This window comes from Athene noctua, chromosome 1 (genome assembly GCF_965140245.1).
Source record: "Athene noctua chromosome 1, bAthNoc1.hap1.1, whole genome shotgun sequence".
In the NCBI taxonomy this organism is placed as follows: Eukaryota; Metazoa; Chordata; class Aves; order Strigiformes; family Strigidae; genus Athene; species Athene noctua.
The window spans coordinates 244,078,368-244,097,425 of record NC_134037.1 but is presented as its reverse complement, the minus strand read 5'-3'; the positions used below and the strand labels follow the sequence as shown (position 1 = coordinate 244,097,425).

Sequence of the window (19,058 nt, the reverse complement as noted above, 5' to 3'; positions counted from 1 at the left end):
CAGGGGTCAGATCCCTTCCCTGTCCCTGCTGGCCACGCTAGTGCTGACACAAGCCAGGATGCCATTGGCCTTCTTGGCCACCTGGGCACACTGCTGGCTCCTGTTCAGCTGGCTGTCAATCAACACCCCCAGGTCCCTCTCTGACTGGCAGCTCTCCAGCCACTCCTCCCCAAGCCTGTAGCGCTGCTGGGGGTTGTTGTGGCCCAAGGGCAGCCCCCGGCATTTGGCCTTATTGAAACTCCTCCAGTTGGCCTCAGCCCATGGCTCCAGCCTGCCCAGGTCTCTCTGCAGAGCCTCCCTACCCTTGAGCAGATCAACACTCCCACCCAACTTGGTGTCATCTGCAAACTGACTGAGGGTGCACTCGATCCCCTCGTCTAGATCATCAATAAAGATGTTGAACAGGAGTGGCCCCAAAACCGAGCCCTGGGGGACACCACTTGTGACCGGCCCCCAACTGACAGGCTAAGAGAGTTCAGGTTGTTCACCCTGGAGAAGAGAAGGCTCCAGGGAGACCTTATTGTGGCCTTCCAGTACCTAAAGAGGGCTTACAGGAAAGCTGGAGAGGGACTCTATCAGGGAGTGTAGTGACAGAGCAAGGGGTAATGATTTTAAACTGAAAGAAGGTAGATTTAAATCAGATGTTAGGAAGATATTCTTTCCTGTGAGGGTGATGAGACACTGGCACAGGTTTCCCAGAGAAGCTGTGGCTGCCCCCTCCCTGGCAGTGTTCAAGGCCAGGTTGGACGGGGCTTTGAGCAACCTGGTTCAATGGAAGGTGTCCCTGCCCATGGCAGGGGGTTTGGAAGTGGATGGTCGTTAAGGTCCCTCCCAACCCAAACCATTCTGTGTTTATATGGGTAATGCCTTGTATAATCATTTTGGAACTGAGAACAGTAGAGCGTGTATACAAGCAGTAACTGTCATAAACAGACTTAATTGACTCAAATACTGCACCAGGTTGTGTTTTTTTCTGTAACGGGTTATTTCTGAAGATGAAGTGGGACTGTACATGCAGAATACAGAACAGATACTGTCTACTTTCCTCTTCTGATGAAAAGACAAAGCAGCTTTCATAGCCTGGGTGGGATAGGTGCATTCTATAGTTGGATTTGAACAAGAGAATATCCTAAAATACTGTGTTCTTTTTCACAAAATGTCTGGAAAATACTTTGGTTTAAAAGTACAAGTTAGTAGTGAAGTAGCGAAATAGGTTTTATGCTGTACCTAGCAATCTCTTATGTTCTCACACAAACTGTATGTGATACTGATTTAACATATGAAAACACCTTAGAAGGAAACTGAATTTTCTGCAAAATAGATATTAACACACTCTCAGCTGTCAGAGGTACAAAGTGAGCTGCTAGAAGCAAAAGTTAGAAGGGTAATTGCTGACGACATCACAGTCATATTATAGCAATATATACTTTGTGCCGCCAGATCATGCTATTTCCTATTTATGGTGGAGAGACACAGTCTTTTCACATTGATAACCAGTTATGTTGTGGGGGGAGAATATGTAGTTCAGCAGTGACATGGATTTTATCTCCCTTCCTCTGATTTTTTGCCTACTCTCAGGTTTTTTTCAGGTTATTTGAGAGTACCAGTGATTTGAGGCTTTATTCTCCTGTAGTGTTATTTTTAAATGGCTAGACAGTTCTCAAAGGTGAAAGTTTTGTGTATGAAACAATATTAATTTTGTGCCCATGTATCAGTTTAATTTAGACAATGGTGGTACCAAGGTACCATGATAGTACCAAGAATTAACATCTCTTAGTTACTAGAAGAAAAACATGTTGCAGAGGTTGACTATGCCTTACAGACATAGCAGTGTGTATCCAGTACTGTGGAGTTCTTATGTGTTTTAAATTCACATACACAGTGTAATTGTTCTACCATTTTAAACATAAAAGGTTGTCAGCAGTTGGAGTTTGTGAAAATACACAGTGCAAGAGAAATGGTCTTGGAAAAGAATAAATCAGATTCCAAATATTTTAATTTATAAGCACATTTCTCAGGATTTCCAAACAATGGGTAAATACTTGAATAGTCATTTTTTCCCCCAGGGCTTTTTGGTGCATTTGTTAAAAAAATAACAAAACCAGCAAAATAAAACAAAAAAGTTGTAGGGTACTAACTTGGAAATGAAAGGCTTTAAAGTCAGCAGTTGGAGTACATTTGAAAAATGTGGTTTGACATGATGAACTTCTGGGTGCAGGCCATGCACGCAAATGGCTGTCCTCTTACAGATGTTGGGAGACTGACTCTCTCCGTGTTTACCACAGTCTCCAACAGTAATGTTTAATAAAGTTTCTTACCTCCTACTTGAAAGATCAGGAGAAGGAAGGCAATCTGCTGCTTTGTAAAGACTCAGAAATATACTCAAGGCAACTTATTTTTCATTGATGTTAACAGTAGTATATATTACACATGTATTTTATATATATATACATATATAATACGTGTATCTGGATTATATATACACACATCATGTTTATACATAATAACATGCTTTTGCTTGTTGGGGATTAGATAGAAGTATTGCCTTTTCACTTTTAAATGAACATAAACATCTTTTAAACTTTTTCATAATGAAGGAGTTTCAAGATAAGTCACATTGCCTTGCATTTTCCATGGATCGGCAGCAAATATACAGATACCCACTGCAGTTCAGCTGACAGGCAGTAACTTGTTAAATTACTGTACCTTGAGGGTATGTCTGAGGCCTTAATTCTTGTCAAATTAAGGTTGATACCACTGACTTGTGCCAATCAGCATAAAAGTAGTGGGCAAAGTCTTTTAATTATAGGTATATGCTCCTTTCCCCTCTCTTGACCAGAAATACCCATATTCCAGGAATTATCTACTTTTAAATTTACTTTTGTTCTTATTTTAGTCTTAATTGTAAAAGATGGCACTCTGTCCAATGTTACCATGTTATTGCTATCTAAGTGGAGTTTTAATTAGCTTTCTTTTATTGAATAAACTCTCTTTGAGTTAGCATTGACCTGACATGGTAAGGAAGAAAACCCAAGCATAATCATATTTTATGCTCCTCAATTTAGGTGATTATTATATTATTATTATATTATTATTTATTATATCCATGGAAGAGATGTAAAATGTTGTAAGTTCTGTTTTCACATAGTTAATCTACCACAGAAAGCTTTCTTTAGACGTTCTGATTCCAGTAGTGACTGTAACTAATCATGGTTCTGAAAAAAAAATCTGAGAAAATAAACATGAAATAAGTGGTAAAGGAAGCCTCTTTACATTTTGTCTTGTCTCTGGTTGTTTGGTATAACAGGCTGAAAATTAAGCTATTCTGTTTATTGGCAGAACTTATAGTGATACAGCTGGGATTCATATGTTCTGTATTAGCTCAGTTACTGCTATTTAACCATCTTGGATTAACAGAAACTTCACTTGCTTTTAAGACTGACACCTTTACATATACTGACATTACAATGTACTTATTGGTTAATTAAGGGCACAATCTGTATTTAGGCTTACCACTCAACATTATGCAGGAGACAGCTTGGTATTTTGGGTAATTCTTTTTTAGCACTAGCACATTTCTGGAATATGTTGGAACTAAGATTTTATAGAAGGAAATCCGTTTCTTAAAGAAAATGTAATTTTTGTTTTATTTTTGTGATGCATAATATGCCCATGCTTTCCAAAATCATAAACCAGTGTGCACCTCCTCCCTCTCTTAATGTATCACATCAAATTCACTGTGTTTAATTACATATTTAAATTTAATCATTAAATCATTTAATAGATGTAACTGCATGTTTAAAGTTTAAAATGCACCTCCTTGCTTTACTGAAGTGGGACCATTAAGTCTGTGAGCTTGAAAAGAAAGAGAGAGTTTATGAAAATGCATACATATCTGAGTAACACTGAAAGCAGAGTTCAGCAATGCCCAACGGGCCACTTCTACAATAGCAATCCACTCCTGAAATGTTGGTCTCTGCAGGGAAGATCACTATCATTATAATTAGAGCTACACTACAATGGACTGCTCATAGTACTATTTCAAAAAGTTCTTTGAAGGTGAAGACGAGTGGTAGGCATTCTCAGGAATAGAAAATTGCTTTCTCAAGTAAAAAAAAAAGTCAACCAAATAAAATAAATCTTAAATAACTACATGGCTAAAATATTTTTTTTGCCATCCTAGTGTAAAATAAAACAGCTGTATTTCCAGTTTGGATGTTGCTGATGGGCACTAAAAAAATATGTCATTTATAATTTCTCAGAATATGTAATTATACTTGCACATAGATGAGCAAATGAAGACAAAAATATAGCAGGTCCACCTCCAGTGCTGCTGTTCTGCTTTTGCTTTCTAAATTAACAATTTTTTTTTGTTCTGATTATGAAGGCTTAATTTCTAAGAACTGTTTAGTACTTTTAGGTAGGTACATTGACCCTGTGTCAGTATAAATATATTGACATAAAATATCCAACCCAATATAAATATATTGATATAAAAAATATTTGAAGATATTCTGCTAGTTTTTTATTGTCTTGTTTTTAAATACTTGTCCAGTCTATATTTAACCTTCTAAAGACTGGATCAAGCAGTTGACTAAAATTGAAAACCATGTATCAAACCACAGTCCTTGGTTTTCACACCAAAGCCAGTACATGTTGCTGTATAGATAGCTTTTTTATATATATAATTTTACTGTTCTCACAGAACAAGATCCTGGAACTTTATATACCATGCAGAAATTTCTGCAGTCTGTCAAAACTGTAAACTTAAAACTACAGCTGCAAGTATCCTAGAAGCTGAGTGAAAAGTTTTCTCTGTGGAGGATTGCATTGTTTCTGCCAAGAGCACTGAAGTTACAATGAAAAGATTACAACACTGGTTGCTTTTTCTTTTAAGTAACAATGAAGATCTGGAAAAGAGGTCTGTGAGTAGTAGGAATTATAGAAAAACATAAAGAGAAGAACAGGTAATAATTATTTAAGAGGAAAAGAACCTCAGACCCTGAAATGGAATTTTATTTTGTTATCTGGAACACAAATAATAGATAGACCATCTGCTATGATAATGAAAATGGTAACATTCAGTACAAGGACAGAGTTTCAAAATGTATTTCTAGTTCATGTCGGAGGTATCAGCCTCTTTATTGCCTTGAAGTTTGAGATCTGTATTTTAGTAACTCAGAATCACAGAATGGTTGAGGTAGGAAGTGGAGATCATCTGGTTCAACCCCCCTGCTCACGCAGAGTTACCTAGAGCTGGTTGCCCAAGACCATGTCCAGATGGCTTCTAAGCATCTTGAAAGAGGGAGACTCCACAACCACTGTGGTCAATCTGTGCCAGTGCTGGGTCCCCTCACAGTTAAAAAAGTGTTTCCTGGTGTTCAGAGGGAACCTCTTGTGTTTCAGTTTATGCCCATGGCCTCTGGTCTACTGAAAAGAGCCTGGCTCTGTTCTCTTTGCACCCTCCCTTCAAGGACTTACCTACATTGCTGAGGGTACCTGCTTGAGCCTTCTCCAGGCTGAGCAGTCCCAGCTCTCTCAGCCTTTCATCACAGGGGAGAGACTCCAATTCCTCAGTCATTTTTGTGGCCCTTTGCTGGACTGTCTCCAGTAGTTCCACTTTGTCAAATTTGGCAAGTTAATGGATATAGAAAAGATATGCTATAAATTTGCCGATGTGTTGGTGGAACATAGAAGTACAAATCAAAGGTAAATAGAAATATTCAAGAAGATGGAAATGCAGTAACACTTGTTTTTCTCACACTGAAATCAGGAAATTAACAACTAAACATTCTTCTGAATAATAGCTGTGATCTGCCCTCTCCACCTTTTAATCTGTTCCACTTACTTTTATCTCTTCACTTGCCAGCAGCTACATAATACTATAATCCACAGAAACTCTTTATTTAAGTTTTGTGTCTTTTTAAAAATAAAATCTAGATTTTTAGATCTTCTTCCTAGAAGTTAATATTTTCTTTGGTGTAAGTGGTCTGAAGACTTAGAATTGGATGTAATAAGGTTGATTTTCAAAATACCTAGCTTTTTGACACTCAGCCATTGTAAGAAAGCAATGTGATAGTGTAAATGCTTTGCTGCCCACCTTTGAGGTGTGTTGAGGAAATAGCATGATTATTTGAGAAAAGTATTCCTGAGTAATACAATTCCACAGATTGCACTAAGTTAATAAGTTAGTTCTCTTCTGCTATGACTATATTGCAGTTAGGATATCGAGCAATTGTATATATGTACAATTTGATTAGTGATTTTAATATACTCTGGCGGACATTTATCTCCCAATTTAAACATATGGACCTTCTTTTAGGAATTACAGTCTTTAGGTTTTAACCAAAGATTTTCAGGGGGAAATAGGCATGTTTAACTTATTTTTTAAGTTAATAAAATACAGTTTGTGTTTTGGTTTTGTTGGGGTTTTTTTAATTTACTGTCAGAGAAATAATGTTTTGTTCCTTTTCTCATAAAATATTGTTGAATTGATGTGAACTTCAAAGTAGATGGAAACAGATGAGCTATCAGAATTATTAAGTTGCTAAAAAATAATTTTAGAACAAAAAAGAACATCTGAAGAAGAGCAACGAAGCTGGTGAAGGGTCTAGAGAACAGGTTTCATGAGGTCATGAGGAGCAGTTGAGGGAACTGATTGTTTAGCCTGGAGAAAAGGAGGCTCAGGGGAGACCTTATCACTTCCTGCAGCTACCTGAAAGGAGGTTGTAGCAAGGTGGGTTTTGTATTTTTCCAAAGTAACAAGGGATAGGATAAGAGGAAATAGCCTCAAGTTGTGCTAGGGAGGGTTTAGATTGGGTTTTAGGAAAAATTTCTTCACTGAAAGGGTTGTCAAGCACCAGAACAGGCTGCCCAGGGAAGTGGTTGAGTCACCATCCCTGGAGGTATTTAAAAGATGTGTAGATGTGGTGCTTAGGGGCGTGGTTTAGTGGTGGACTTGGCAGTGCTAGGTTAACAGTTGGAGGGTCTTTTCCAACTTAAGTGATTTTATGAATTTAATTTTAAAACACCAGTTGTAATTTAGGATACTTTCAATAGTAGTTTCAATATATTTTTTATTACTTTCCATGAATAAGTAACAATTTTTGTCAAAGCTAGAAGCATTACTTAACTCTTTACTAATATGGATATAAAGTCAATTTGCTGAATTTTTAGAAGAGGTATTGTCTGTATTAAAAAACTATCACTAAAAAAAAAAAGGTAACACTGTTGAAATCCTAGATTTGATCCTAGAAATGGCCATGGTGTCATCACATACACAATCAATCAAAATGGTACCTTTGACAGCATTTGAACTTTCTGTGGGTGTCTCAGTTCTCAGAAAGTTTCCTTATTAAGACAAGGTCATGTATTTATGACTCCCTCTAGTGGATAGCTTCCTGAACTAGGAAATACTCTCCATATTAAAGTCATGTGACATTATTAAAAATTCAGATCTCCTTGTTTTCATGATAAAGATCTGATTCCATTCTCATGGACAGTCAGAATGCCTTTGTGTGCATCTTCACTCATTACCACTCATTTTGCATTATATTTTTTATAAGTTTTTTTTTGTAACAGGATTGCTGATAACCGTATCTATTTATACGTGCAATTAATGTTTATATATTAGCAGATGGAACATCCTTTTTTGTGTGTGCTACAAACCACTTCTGTTTCCCAGACTCATTTACATGACTGTATATTCCTGAAATGTTTACACTTTGCCTTAATTCTTACTAAATTGTATTTCAGGTACCACCAAAGTAAACCTTGTGAAGATCCCATCAACTGCTTCCAGTCCTCGAGACACTGCACTAGCAGCTGTTATATGCAGCGCACTTGCAACAGTGCTCTTGGCTCTTCTTATTCTTTGTGTTATCTATTGTAAGAGGCAGTTTATGGAGAAGAAACCAAGCTGTAAGATTCCAATTATTACTGTTTCTTTGTAATATTCATATACCAGTATTAGTGTGGCAAATCTCTCTGTAGGTAAATAAATGAAATTTCTACAGCATTCAAGGTAATTTAACATTGAGATGAACAAGCTTGCAGAAGCCCAAGACTAAATATCCATACATGTTTGCCAGCTCAGTGAGGGTGTTCCAGCTTCTAGTGAGAAAATGCTGTGCAGATGTCCAGAAATAATCCAATTATATTAATTCTGTGCCATACTTTTTTAGAATCTGCACAGATATATGTGGACCATTGGGGATTTTAGCTGGAATGTCATCATAGAGTTGCAGTGCCAATGTGGAAATATGAGCTTGGAGGATCTGTGCATCACACGTCACTGTGAAACAGCTCACTGAGATAATGAATGTGGCCAGTGTAGATAGCACATTTGTCATTAACAATTTTGGTTTTATGGGCATATTCAAGATTAATTAAATGACTAAGCCAGTTAGATTTATAAATTTTTAAAAAAGAATAAGAGCTCAGCAATGTAATTCACAGATTGTTTATAATAAACATTTTTCTGCCCCTTAATTTAAATTAAGATAAAAGTCAAAAGCACTCTAGTTTAAAACTGTTTAAAAACTTTTCTTAAAATATGTTTATAGCATCTAATAAACACTCGATGTCAAAAAAGAATAATAACTAGGAAGAACTGATGTTATCACTGCTTACAGCACAAGCAAAAATAAAGAGATTCAGAGAGGCATTGTAAGAATTGTTCCTAACCTAGAAGATGCTTTACAATGTAAGTTTAAAAAATTTCAGTCACAGTGAATTCAAACGAGTTAGTAAAATTCAGTAACTCGGTTGCCTTGGCTTACAATTATACAGATTGATGAGTGCTGCTGTTAATACAAAGCTCGTTAAGATAACATAAACAAAATCCCAGTGGCTGAAAGCTGAATGTGGAAAATTTCAGTTGGGAATCCCTGAGAATCATTAAACACTGAGAAAATGTAACAATGAGTAAGATGTACTCTCAAATCATCATCAAAATAGAGCAGATATTTTCCTAGAAGAGGCTGTAGTTGAACTAGCTATTCTTGGGTTTGTTGCAAAGTCTGTGGTTTGTGTTATATGCAACCAAATAATCATTGTGAGTTTTTCAGTTGAAAAACGTATGGAAATACTGTGTAGTGTGACATTTAAGCATTCTGTGAAGATAGGAGGCTCTGAGCAGGGAAAAGAATATAACTTACTAATATATATTTTTATTCAATTTTTTGTCCCAAGGGTCTCTGAGATCACAAGACATTCACTACAATGGTTCTGAATTGTCATGTTTTGATAGACCACGGCTAAATGAATACGACCACCGAACTTGTTGCCAGTGCCAGAGAAGCACATCACAGACATGTGGTATGTTAGGTCTATATAAAAGTGACTTTATGGCATGATGAACATTTATCTAACACTTGAGTTGCCACATTTAACTTTAACTACTGAGCTAACGTCAAACTACCCTTTGTCCTGAGCTAATTTCTCAATAAGCACATAGAATTTCTAAGTAGCTATTTGGTTATGACTTTTTTTTTTTTTTCTGTGTTCATTCCAATGACCCTTTACTTTGTCTATCTCATTTCTTTCTGATATAAATAGCACTTCATATGGCTTTGAGATTTACATTGGTGTGAATGATTTAGCAGACATGATATGAACACTAAAGGACATTAAAAACCTGCACAATTGAAATCATTGAGATTTTGTGAAGTAGTGTCAGAACAGATGCATTTATTATGTTAACTAATACAGAATTTAACACAAGAGGACAGGCTTAAATACCATCCTAATATGTTAACTCAGAATGTGATTCTTCTCAATGTATCTCATTGAAAAGTAATTAAAAAAGTAGATACTCATGACTGGTATCTGTATTATTCCTGGAGGAACAGTTTGGCTTTTATAAGTAATTCCATTTGAAAGTAATAAATTAATGAACCCATTTTTTGCAATAAGAAATCTCTTTCCTTAATCAATATATTATAATGTAACTGGCAAACTAATACTCAAGTTTGAAAGAGTACTGAGACTAAGTTTATACAGACTTTTAGTCCTTCTAACACTATTAAATTAATTTTTATTCCTTAGGACCAGTTCATTTGATTCCATCATTGTGCTGTGATGAAACATGTAGCATGGAGCACAGCAGTCACAGTTGTGCTTTCCACTCACAGACTACGCTTAATGAAAGGTAACTTAGTTTTATAAATGTCTGTTAAACATTAAATATTTCTTATGCACTCAGATTAATATTTATATAGATACAATAGCTGTTTAGAGTGGAATGAGGGATTTTGATGAACTGTAGGCATATACTTCTGTTTTGTGCAAAAACAGGTTTATGGTGAAAAATCAATTTTAAGTATTAATATATGCCAACATGATGTATCAGTTTCTCTGATGAAGAAGTGACTGATTTCTCTCACAAGCAGATAGTCTTCCTCTTACTCTATGGTGCCTTAAAGGCTTTAGTGACCCTCTCTTCTGCTATGGGTTAGCAAGGTGCTGCATAAACCTGTGAATCTGGGGAATTAAGGTACAGTTTAGAAGTGTCATGAAGATTTTCTTTTTTTAGAAGCTCTCAATGACTGTGAGATTTGTAGCATGTATTATTTCTTAATTTCTACCAGATTGTAATCATTAGTTTCTCCTGATCAGCTGAATATAAATAGAGTAGTAGAGTAGCTATTTCTACAGCAGTGCCATGAGCTAAATATATAAAATTCATGGTGTCATTCAGAGTACTGGTTACAGATTTTAACACAGGATGTATTTATTTCTTTCAGCTAGAATTGTTTTCCATATAAGGTTTAAATTGGCCTTCATCTCTTTTGTTCTTGTGGCCAACTGTAACTAAAAATGTAGAGGCAGCTTCTTCATAGGTATTGTTTATGCAAGGTGACTTAGTGACCTAAGTACAAGATACAAGGTACCTAAATTTTCTATAATAACTTGTTTAAATACCGGCAAGCTTGAGTCATCCTTTTATACCACCAAGGCTGACAAATTGAGAGTAGCGTACTTTGTGAGGGATCTTTTGGTTAAGGCTTTAAAAATAAATGTTGTATCCATGCTCTGTGGACATCAAAGATCCCGTGGTTCCTTCCAGCAGAAATGGAGTTTGCTTCTATTTCCTTTGCCAAAATAATGTATTTCCTTCAATTGTGGTGCAGTGTCTGACTTTTGGCCTCATCTCTAAAAATGCTTTGTGTGTATATCAAAGCTATTAAAGCATCATGTTTTGGAAATGAATAAGGCTACTTAAGTCTGTTATAGGCAATGTTAATGTGGGATGAGGTTTGTCACAATTATTACAGTCTATCAGACTTAATATAGCCTTTACAGTTCTATAAACCTGTAGACAGTTTTTGGAAATAAAATATATTAGTATATCTTTTTGGTTTTGTTAATACTTATTTTGGAATACTAGAGTATAAAACATTACTGGGCTTTCAGCAGAGGCAGGCATGTACAGTGCACTCAGACATGTCAGTGTCGTCATGCACCTTAAATACATGTGAGATAGATAATACTCAGTTTCTACTTACACTTTCTTCACTTTCCATAAAATAAAAATAATACTTGTGAGAATTAAAATCCTTGCCCTTCATTAATATTCTGCCCTTTCCACATGAAAGAGAATATGAGAAAAACTTTTCATGTTTTGAATGCTAGACAGAACAAACTGGAAAATCTAAAGTGAATGCATGTTCAATATTAAATCATGCAGATAGAAGAAGGAGTTTCAAGCAGTCATGTTACCTATTCCCTTTTCCCAGTCTGAACCCACTTTACTTCTTTTCCTTCTGTTAGATATTTGTCTACCCTGTTTGTTTTTTTTAAAAAAAAACCTTTGTGTTGGAGATTCCACAGTCTTTCCAAACATCTTTCTTGCTGCAATTTAAGGTTGTTTTATCTTTTTTTAAAGACCAACCCAGCCATGCATTGAGAACAAATAAATGCCTTCCTCTTTGAAACAGTCTTTGTATCTAAGAATACTTTTATTCATATTTCTGTTCTTTAGACTGTAAACAACCCCAGCTGTAGTTCATGTTTTCTAAAACCCTGAATTCACAGTGTGAAGGGCTCTAGCCATCCCCTTTACCTTCAGTAGTGTTCTCCAGAGCTTTCATCATTACCTGATAAGGAACAAACTGTATTCCTTTTCAAAAGAATATGTTTGTACAGGGTGCCTCTAGAATATTAACTTAATACAACCCTGTTAAAGCTTCTCAAAATATCTGTAATTATTAACGACAATAATTACAATATGATAATATTTTCTTGAATGCTTTTAAAACCATGTATTTTTTATCCTTTTGCAGGGCTTCTGATTCTGTTGGAGAAATGATTCCTACCTTCCTTGGTTCTCTCTCACACTCTACCTGTGGGGACATTTCAGATGCTTGGCCTCTTATGCAAAACTCAGCTTGTTGTGAAAGTATTTCTTTGTGTGAATCGTATTCAGAACTGGCTGAAGGATCTGCAAAATCCTGCAGTCCTGAGACTGGAAATGCAGCCACTGTTGTGTTGGATAATAACAAGGATCTAAATGAAGTACTTATTTCAGCTAAGTCTCTTGATGGAAACACTGCAAAGTCCTTTGAAATGTCCAAACATAGAACATGCATGGAAGTTTCATCACTTCAGAACTCAGTGGCTGCTGAAACCCAGCCAAAGACAAAGCGAAATGGAACAGCAAATGATGCTACAGACTGATAAAGAGGTAAAAAACATAACTAGAAAGGAGTGAGGACGAGTACTCAAGGCATGTAGAGCTAGATAAAAATAGAATTGTTAAAAGTTGCAGGGTTATGTTTCTCCATAGGTTACATCTAACTATTGCTGAAGTAAATTAAAATTCTACAAGAGATCCAACAGTTTTACATTTGTAAATCTTTGACTGAATTTGAAAAGTGTCATTACTCGAACTATAATGTTGAGATAGTATGAGCCAAAATACAGGGGTAACTCTGTACACCAGTCAGCTCGTATCAGGTTTTTTTTTCATTAAATTTCAGGGGAAAAAAAACAGTTTAATAGCCTTATGTCCAAACTATTATGTGAGGCTAGTCCTTGTTTGTGAGGGAAGAACTCGGGACTTGTCTTTGCTCATTGTAAACAAAGCAAAAAAACCATGCAAGTGTTCATCAAAAAATATTTACAAAGCCTTCTCTGTGAAGTTACTACAGCAGTAGCAGAAACAGAAGAGACAATCTCAAATGCTTTTTAATGCCATTTTTATTCCCATGTTATCAGATAAAACATCCCATAAATTTGTCCATAAAATATAATTTAAGCTATAAAAGCTCAGAGAAGACGCAGGTCTGAGGTCAAAATGAGAAGAGGTGATAAACAGTCGTGTCTACCACGTAACAATGTAATCATCACTAAAAGTCACTGTGCTACTGCTTCATCATTATATCTTTTTGAATATTAGCTGTACTCTGTGCCTTTAAAATTGCATTTTCTACTATTGGAAGTAACTTGGAGCAGCAGGTTGCTAATCTGTAAAAGGATCCTAAATTATGGCATATGTACTGGTGTTGTTACTCAAGGGTTATGTAGACTGTGGCTGGAAAGCTGTGCATTTACACAGAGGCAGGAACAAAAGCAGTTGCCACTAATACTAATAATCCACCAAACTTAATTAAGAAAATTACACTATCTGTAATTATGAAAATTTTGGGTCATCTGCAGAAATAAAACTGCCTTCCTTTGATCCTCTTCCATTTGGTTTGCATGCTACTTTCATACAGCTCTTAAATAAGAAGTAGAAAGCAATTAGTATTTAGCAAAATAAACATATTCTGAAGACATGTAAGTGCAACAGTTAATTCTTTGTAAATCAAACCTTAATTCTTCAGGTGACATTTTCAAAAGAAGGGAGGTTAACAGACTGCTAAGTCAAGAATTTTTTTGCCATTGACTTCATTGGTACACATATATGACCCTGAAAAATCTACTACTATTACTGAAAATACCAACCTCATCTAGGTTTATTTTTTTCAAGATATTAGTTAAAATATATAGTTTTGCCTACCACTAACTGCCCATGCGTCAGATAGCAATTGTCATAGTTTAATTTTGGTACATGCCAAATACCATTACGGAATCACAGAATCACAGAACTGTCTAGGTTGGAAAAGACCCTGAAGATCATCCAGTCCAACCATTGACCTAACACTGACAGCTCCCAACTACCCCAGATCCCTCAGCGCTATGTTGACCCGACTCTTAAACACCTCCAGGGATGGGGACTCCACCACCTCCCTGGGCAGCCCATTCCAACGCCTGACAACCCCTTCTGGAAAGAAATGCTTCCTAAGATCCAGTCTAAACCTTCCCTGGCACAACTTGAGGCCATTCCCTCTTGTCCTATCACTTATTACTTGGTTAGAGAGACTCATCCCCAGCTCTCTGCACCCTCCTTTCAGGGAGCTGTAGAGGGCGATGAGGTCTCCCCTCAGCCTCCTCTTCTCCAGACTAAACACCCCCAGTTCCCTCAGCCGCTCCCCGTACGACCTGTGCTCCAGACCCTGCACCAGCTCCGTTGCCCTTCTCTGGACACGCTCGAGTCATTCAATGTCCTTTTTGGAGCGAGGGGCCCAAAACTGAACACAGGAATCGAGGGGCGGCCTCACCAGTGCCAAGGACAGGGGTAAGATCCCTTCCCTGTCCCTGCTGGCCACGCTATTGCTGACACAAGCCAGGATGCCATTGGCCTTCTTGGCCACCTGGGCACACTGCTGGCTCCTGTTCAGCCGGCTGTCAATCAACACCCCCAGGTCCCTCTCTGACTGGCAGCTCTCCAGCCACTCCTCCCCAAGCCTGTAGCGCTGCTGGGGGTTGTTGTGGCCCAAGGGCAGCCCCCGGCATTTGGCCTTATTGAAACTCCTCCAGTTGGCCTCAGCCCATGGCTCCAGCCTGTCCAGGTCTCTCTGCAGAGCCTCCCTACCCTCGAGCAGATCAACACTCCCACCCAGCTTGGTGTCATCTGCAAACTGACTGAGGGTGCACTCGATCCCCTCGTCTAGATCATCAGTAAAGATGTTAAACAGGCGTGGCCCCAAAACCAAGCCCTGGGGGACACCACTCGTGACCGGCTGCCAACTGGATTTGTTAGGTGATAGTTCTCCTAAGTATATATAGGAAGGGACAGTGACATGGCTGTGACTGCAAATCTCAACACTGCTAGTTCCCAGTTTTTCAGTGGTTGTCAATGGAACTTGAATATTCTATTAATGTTTTAAGGGAATATACTTCCATACAAACAAGATTTTAAAAAATGAAAGGTTTGTGGGTTTTTTCCACTAAACCATGTATCAGAGATACATGATTAATATTAGTTAGAGTTTTTCTAGATGAAGGGAACCACAGAATTTCTAAATATTACTATAAGAATTAACTTACATTTCACCATACTTGTTATAGTATATAAGTTGTGATTTTTCTTTCTGATTCCTATGTGTATATGGACACCTGACATTTTGAAATTCTATATTCTTTGATGGTTTTGTACTATCATGTATTACTACTGAGATTTGTGTATAATTCTGAATAAGCAAGATGGTTTGGGAGGGTTAGGTTTTTATTAAAATTTTTTTAATAGACTTTACTGATTCATTTTGTACAATTTATCCATATTCAGACTTTACAGTGCATCATTATATATGCTTCTTTGGTGGAGAAATTTAAGTAGTATTTGAGGGACAGGACCAGGACTAGGCTTATCTGAGATACGTTTTCAGGCTGAACTCTGACCAGCTGTACAACTTCAAGAAAATTTTTTCATCTCAGTCTACCCCCTTTTTTCTATTTGTCTTTCATCTTTCTTGTCTTTTTGCAATATTTTGAGGAAGGGTGGCCTTTTTAATACATGTGGAGCATTACAGTCTTGCATAGGGCCATACATTATTATTATATTACAAAATAAATAATGCGATAAAATCAGAAGATCGCATATTTTTATTTATGTGCACATAAATACAAGGTTTTTAATGGGTGTTTTAATACATGTTCAGTCCAGGTTTAAGTGGATTTCTACAGCAAGAAGTATAGCTGTATTTTTTTAGTGTTTAGTCAAGTATAGAAGTATGTACAGGTTTTTTATGAGTTTATTTAACAACTTTTCTATTCACTTTCTTTTAGGAAACCAAGCTATTTCTCTCAGCACTAGAGCTGACTGCTTCCCTTAGGCTCCTCTGCTGATTCTCATCAAACCTAGTCTGGTCCTCAATGTTGCATGGTTTCAAAATCAGCTGGAAAAAAATGGCATAATTTCACACCTAGTTGCATATAAGCTGTAACAGCTGTAAAGTGAAACTTCAAGGAGCATCCTAGGAGAACCCTGAAAGTGGATTTATGACCTTTTGCATCTCTTTTTAAAAAATGACCTTCTATTCCCTCAGATTCTCAAAAAGTCTTAATGGCGTGAGCTTAGAAGTATATGTAAATACAGCAAGAAATATTAATACTTCAGTGTGTTTAAGTGGGTATCTTAAATATGGCTACAGATGTCAGAAGGCATGGGACAAGATGTTGCCAGTTATTCTGCTTGCAGATTTATTCATGCATTAGGATTTTTTTGACTGGCTCTAATTTTAAACCTGTTTCCTGCTGTTGAAGGTCTTAAAAAAGAAACATTTCTACTTATGCAAGGATCATCTATTGATAACTGAAACTTCTATTATATATATTACATTATAGTCAATAAGCTAGTTTGGGGAGTTAAAGAATGTGCATGTTAGAATATGTATGGTTGAAGCCCCCTCCATACAATTATTACATTTGTGAGAGGGGGTATTGTTTTGTTAAATATAGCAGGAGATTAGCTTTAAATTAGATTTAGTTTAATGAAAGTCAGCCATATAGATAGGGATGTTGTGTTTAATTGGTAGTTCCAGTATTGGAATACAGCACTTGTTGTTAGAACATGTAATTTTTTGGATGTTGAATAAATGTAATCAACTGTCACATCAAAATGTCAAACTATAGCAGGCGTGCCATGAAAAGTATTCATACAATGAGACTATTACCAATATTTTTTAGTAATGCATTATTTTCAAGGGTCAAGCTTCATGGTGACCTAATTCATCTGGCAGGCCTTTTCATTCATGTCACTCTGTCCTTTTCATGATAGTATTGTGTAAACTCAGTTTTTCCACACAAAATATAAAAATTAATTCATAACATTTTTGAAAAAAAACAAAACTCTGAATTGAATCCTCAAAGGTATACGCATGCCTAGCAAATAATCAGTTCTCTGCCCTTACTGCTGTTCTTTAAGATTTTTTTAACATCAGTTTGTTGCATCACATCCCATAATACCATTTGTTCTGCAGCCATTTTTATCCCTAAAATAGTTTTCACTTCTGTGAGTAATCCCAGTAACCTCTACTGATTCATTACATTCATCAGGCTCAAACTTGTCAGTGATTAACTCTAGCAGTTATTCTTTAAAGTACCCAATGTGCCTTGAGAAAAGCAAAGCAATCCGCAAAACAAATGCAAATTTGCAATAAAGGTTACTCATCTTTCCACACATGGTTTGTGTGGCAATGGAAATGTTGAGACAGTATTCATATTCCATAACGGAACAAGACTTTTGCTTTGAAGCACCCAGTAGAAGGTTGAACCTGCACATAAATAGCTAAAGCCAGTATAGGAAGCCAAGGCAGTAAAGTGCTTCAGCTAAAACCAGTGAGATTATTCATGTGTGCAAAAATCATGAATAACAGTTACCAAATTCAAACCAAAGTAAGTGAAGAACTTACATGATTTTTTATTAAAGTAGTAAATACCAACCACCATTTGGTCACTGACAGAATAATATGCAGATATACAGGGAGGACTCAGCTAAATACTTTATATATTCAAATAAGAACAGTTTTGAATAATTTATTTGGATACTTTCATTTAAGAAGTAACAAACCATTATTTTTCACTACATGTGCATTAAGAGATGTGTGTTTCTTTGTATATACTTTGTAAATAGAAAAAATCCAATGTGCATTTCAGTATATGGCAAGATATTTTTAGAACATATGGAGATTTAACTTTTCACTAATAACAGTTCTTTAAAATGCTATGTTCAAAAGTTTTGCCAGCCTCTGCCACAGTAAGTATGTTTTCCCATTGGAATTTACACTTTGTATAATTGTTTTTGTCCGGCAACTCTAGAGAAAAATACTCATTTCTTTAAATGAGTGACAGATAGCTTGAGAGCAAACTGGGAGAAAAAAATGAAGAGAGTGCTTTTTAAATATATGTGTATATTGTGTATATACTTTTTTCCTTAATTTAACCAAATTGGTCTTTTTTATATTGCCTGTGGCAAGCAATGTTGTACATGCCAATAGAAAACATACACTACCACTGCATTCAGACTGCCCACGTATCATGTCTAGGGACTTCTAGTGCTGTTTTAAATATGCCTTTAAGGAATGTAAATTAAAATCTTGTATAAATCATTTTGTAATACTTTTTCTACTTGTGAATAAAATGTTACGTGAACCAGTCTTGGTTTGTTGGTCTCAGATTAATAATAGCATTCTATACAAAGTTAGTGATCAATTCTTTTATCTTTTTTTAGAATTCCATAATGGTTTAATAGTGTTAAAATTACAGTATAATTTGGTGTATCTTTGTCTTGAGATGCTTGCTGTTTAACAGTAGCATCATTCTTCAAGTTGGAGGACCTTGAAGAAGCAGTAAGTTAACATCAATCCTTAACTGTAGTGTTTCAGATCTTTTCACAATTTTGCTTCTTAGGAAAAACAAAGCTGCTAAGCACCACAGATTGCTGTCTGTATAATGTCTTTGAAAAGAAACCCAAGTACTCCACTCAGTACACTGTTTCAGACAAGATAGATACATAAATGAGAGTACCTGTATCTCAAGCAGAAAAGGACACCCTAATCATGGCCCCTATTTAGTACCACCCAATTAGTCTTTGCTTATGTTGCACTGCACAGCAGCCAAGAGTGGTTTCAAACCTTTGTAGAAGAAAGAAGGAATTAGAGAATACTGCTAGAGAAGACAAATTACCCGTGATTATTTAGGCTATTTTTCAAACATTGTCCAGAAGGTTTATATGT

At 36.4% G+C, this 19,058-nt stretch overlaps 1 protein-coding gene across 2 annotated transcripts in view; it reads left to right on the top strand.

Moving 5' to 3' along the window:
* Positions 1 to 18,469, top strand: part of TNFRSF19 (TNF receptor superfamily member 19) — a 65,499-nt gene extending 47,030 nt beyond the window's left edge. For both annotated transcript variants that reach the window (XM_074932013.1, XM_074932023.1), the window contains exons 6-10: positions 7,756 to 7,920; positions 9,193 to 9,318; positions 10,048 to 10,150; positions 12,285 to 12,685; positions 16,111 to 18,469. In XM_074932013.1, the coding sequence (XP_074788114.1) occupies positions 7,756 to 7,920; positions 9,193 to 9,318; positions 10,048 to 10,150; positions 12,285 to 12,678 (788 nt within the window). In that variant the 3' untranslated portion in view covers positions 12,679 to 12,685; positions 16,111 to 18,469. The remainder of the gene's footprint in view (positions 1 to 7,755; positions 7,921 to 9,192; positions 9,319 to 10,047; positions 10,151 to 12,284; positions 12,686 to 16,110) is intronic.
* The last annotated feature ends 589 nt before the right edge of the window (positions 18,470 to 19,058 follow it).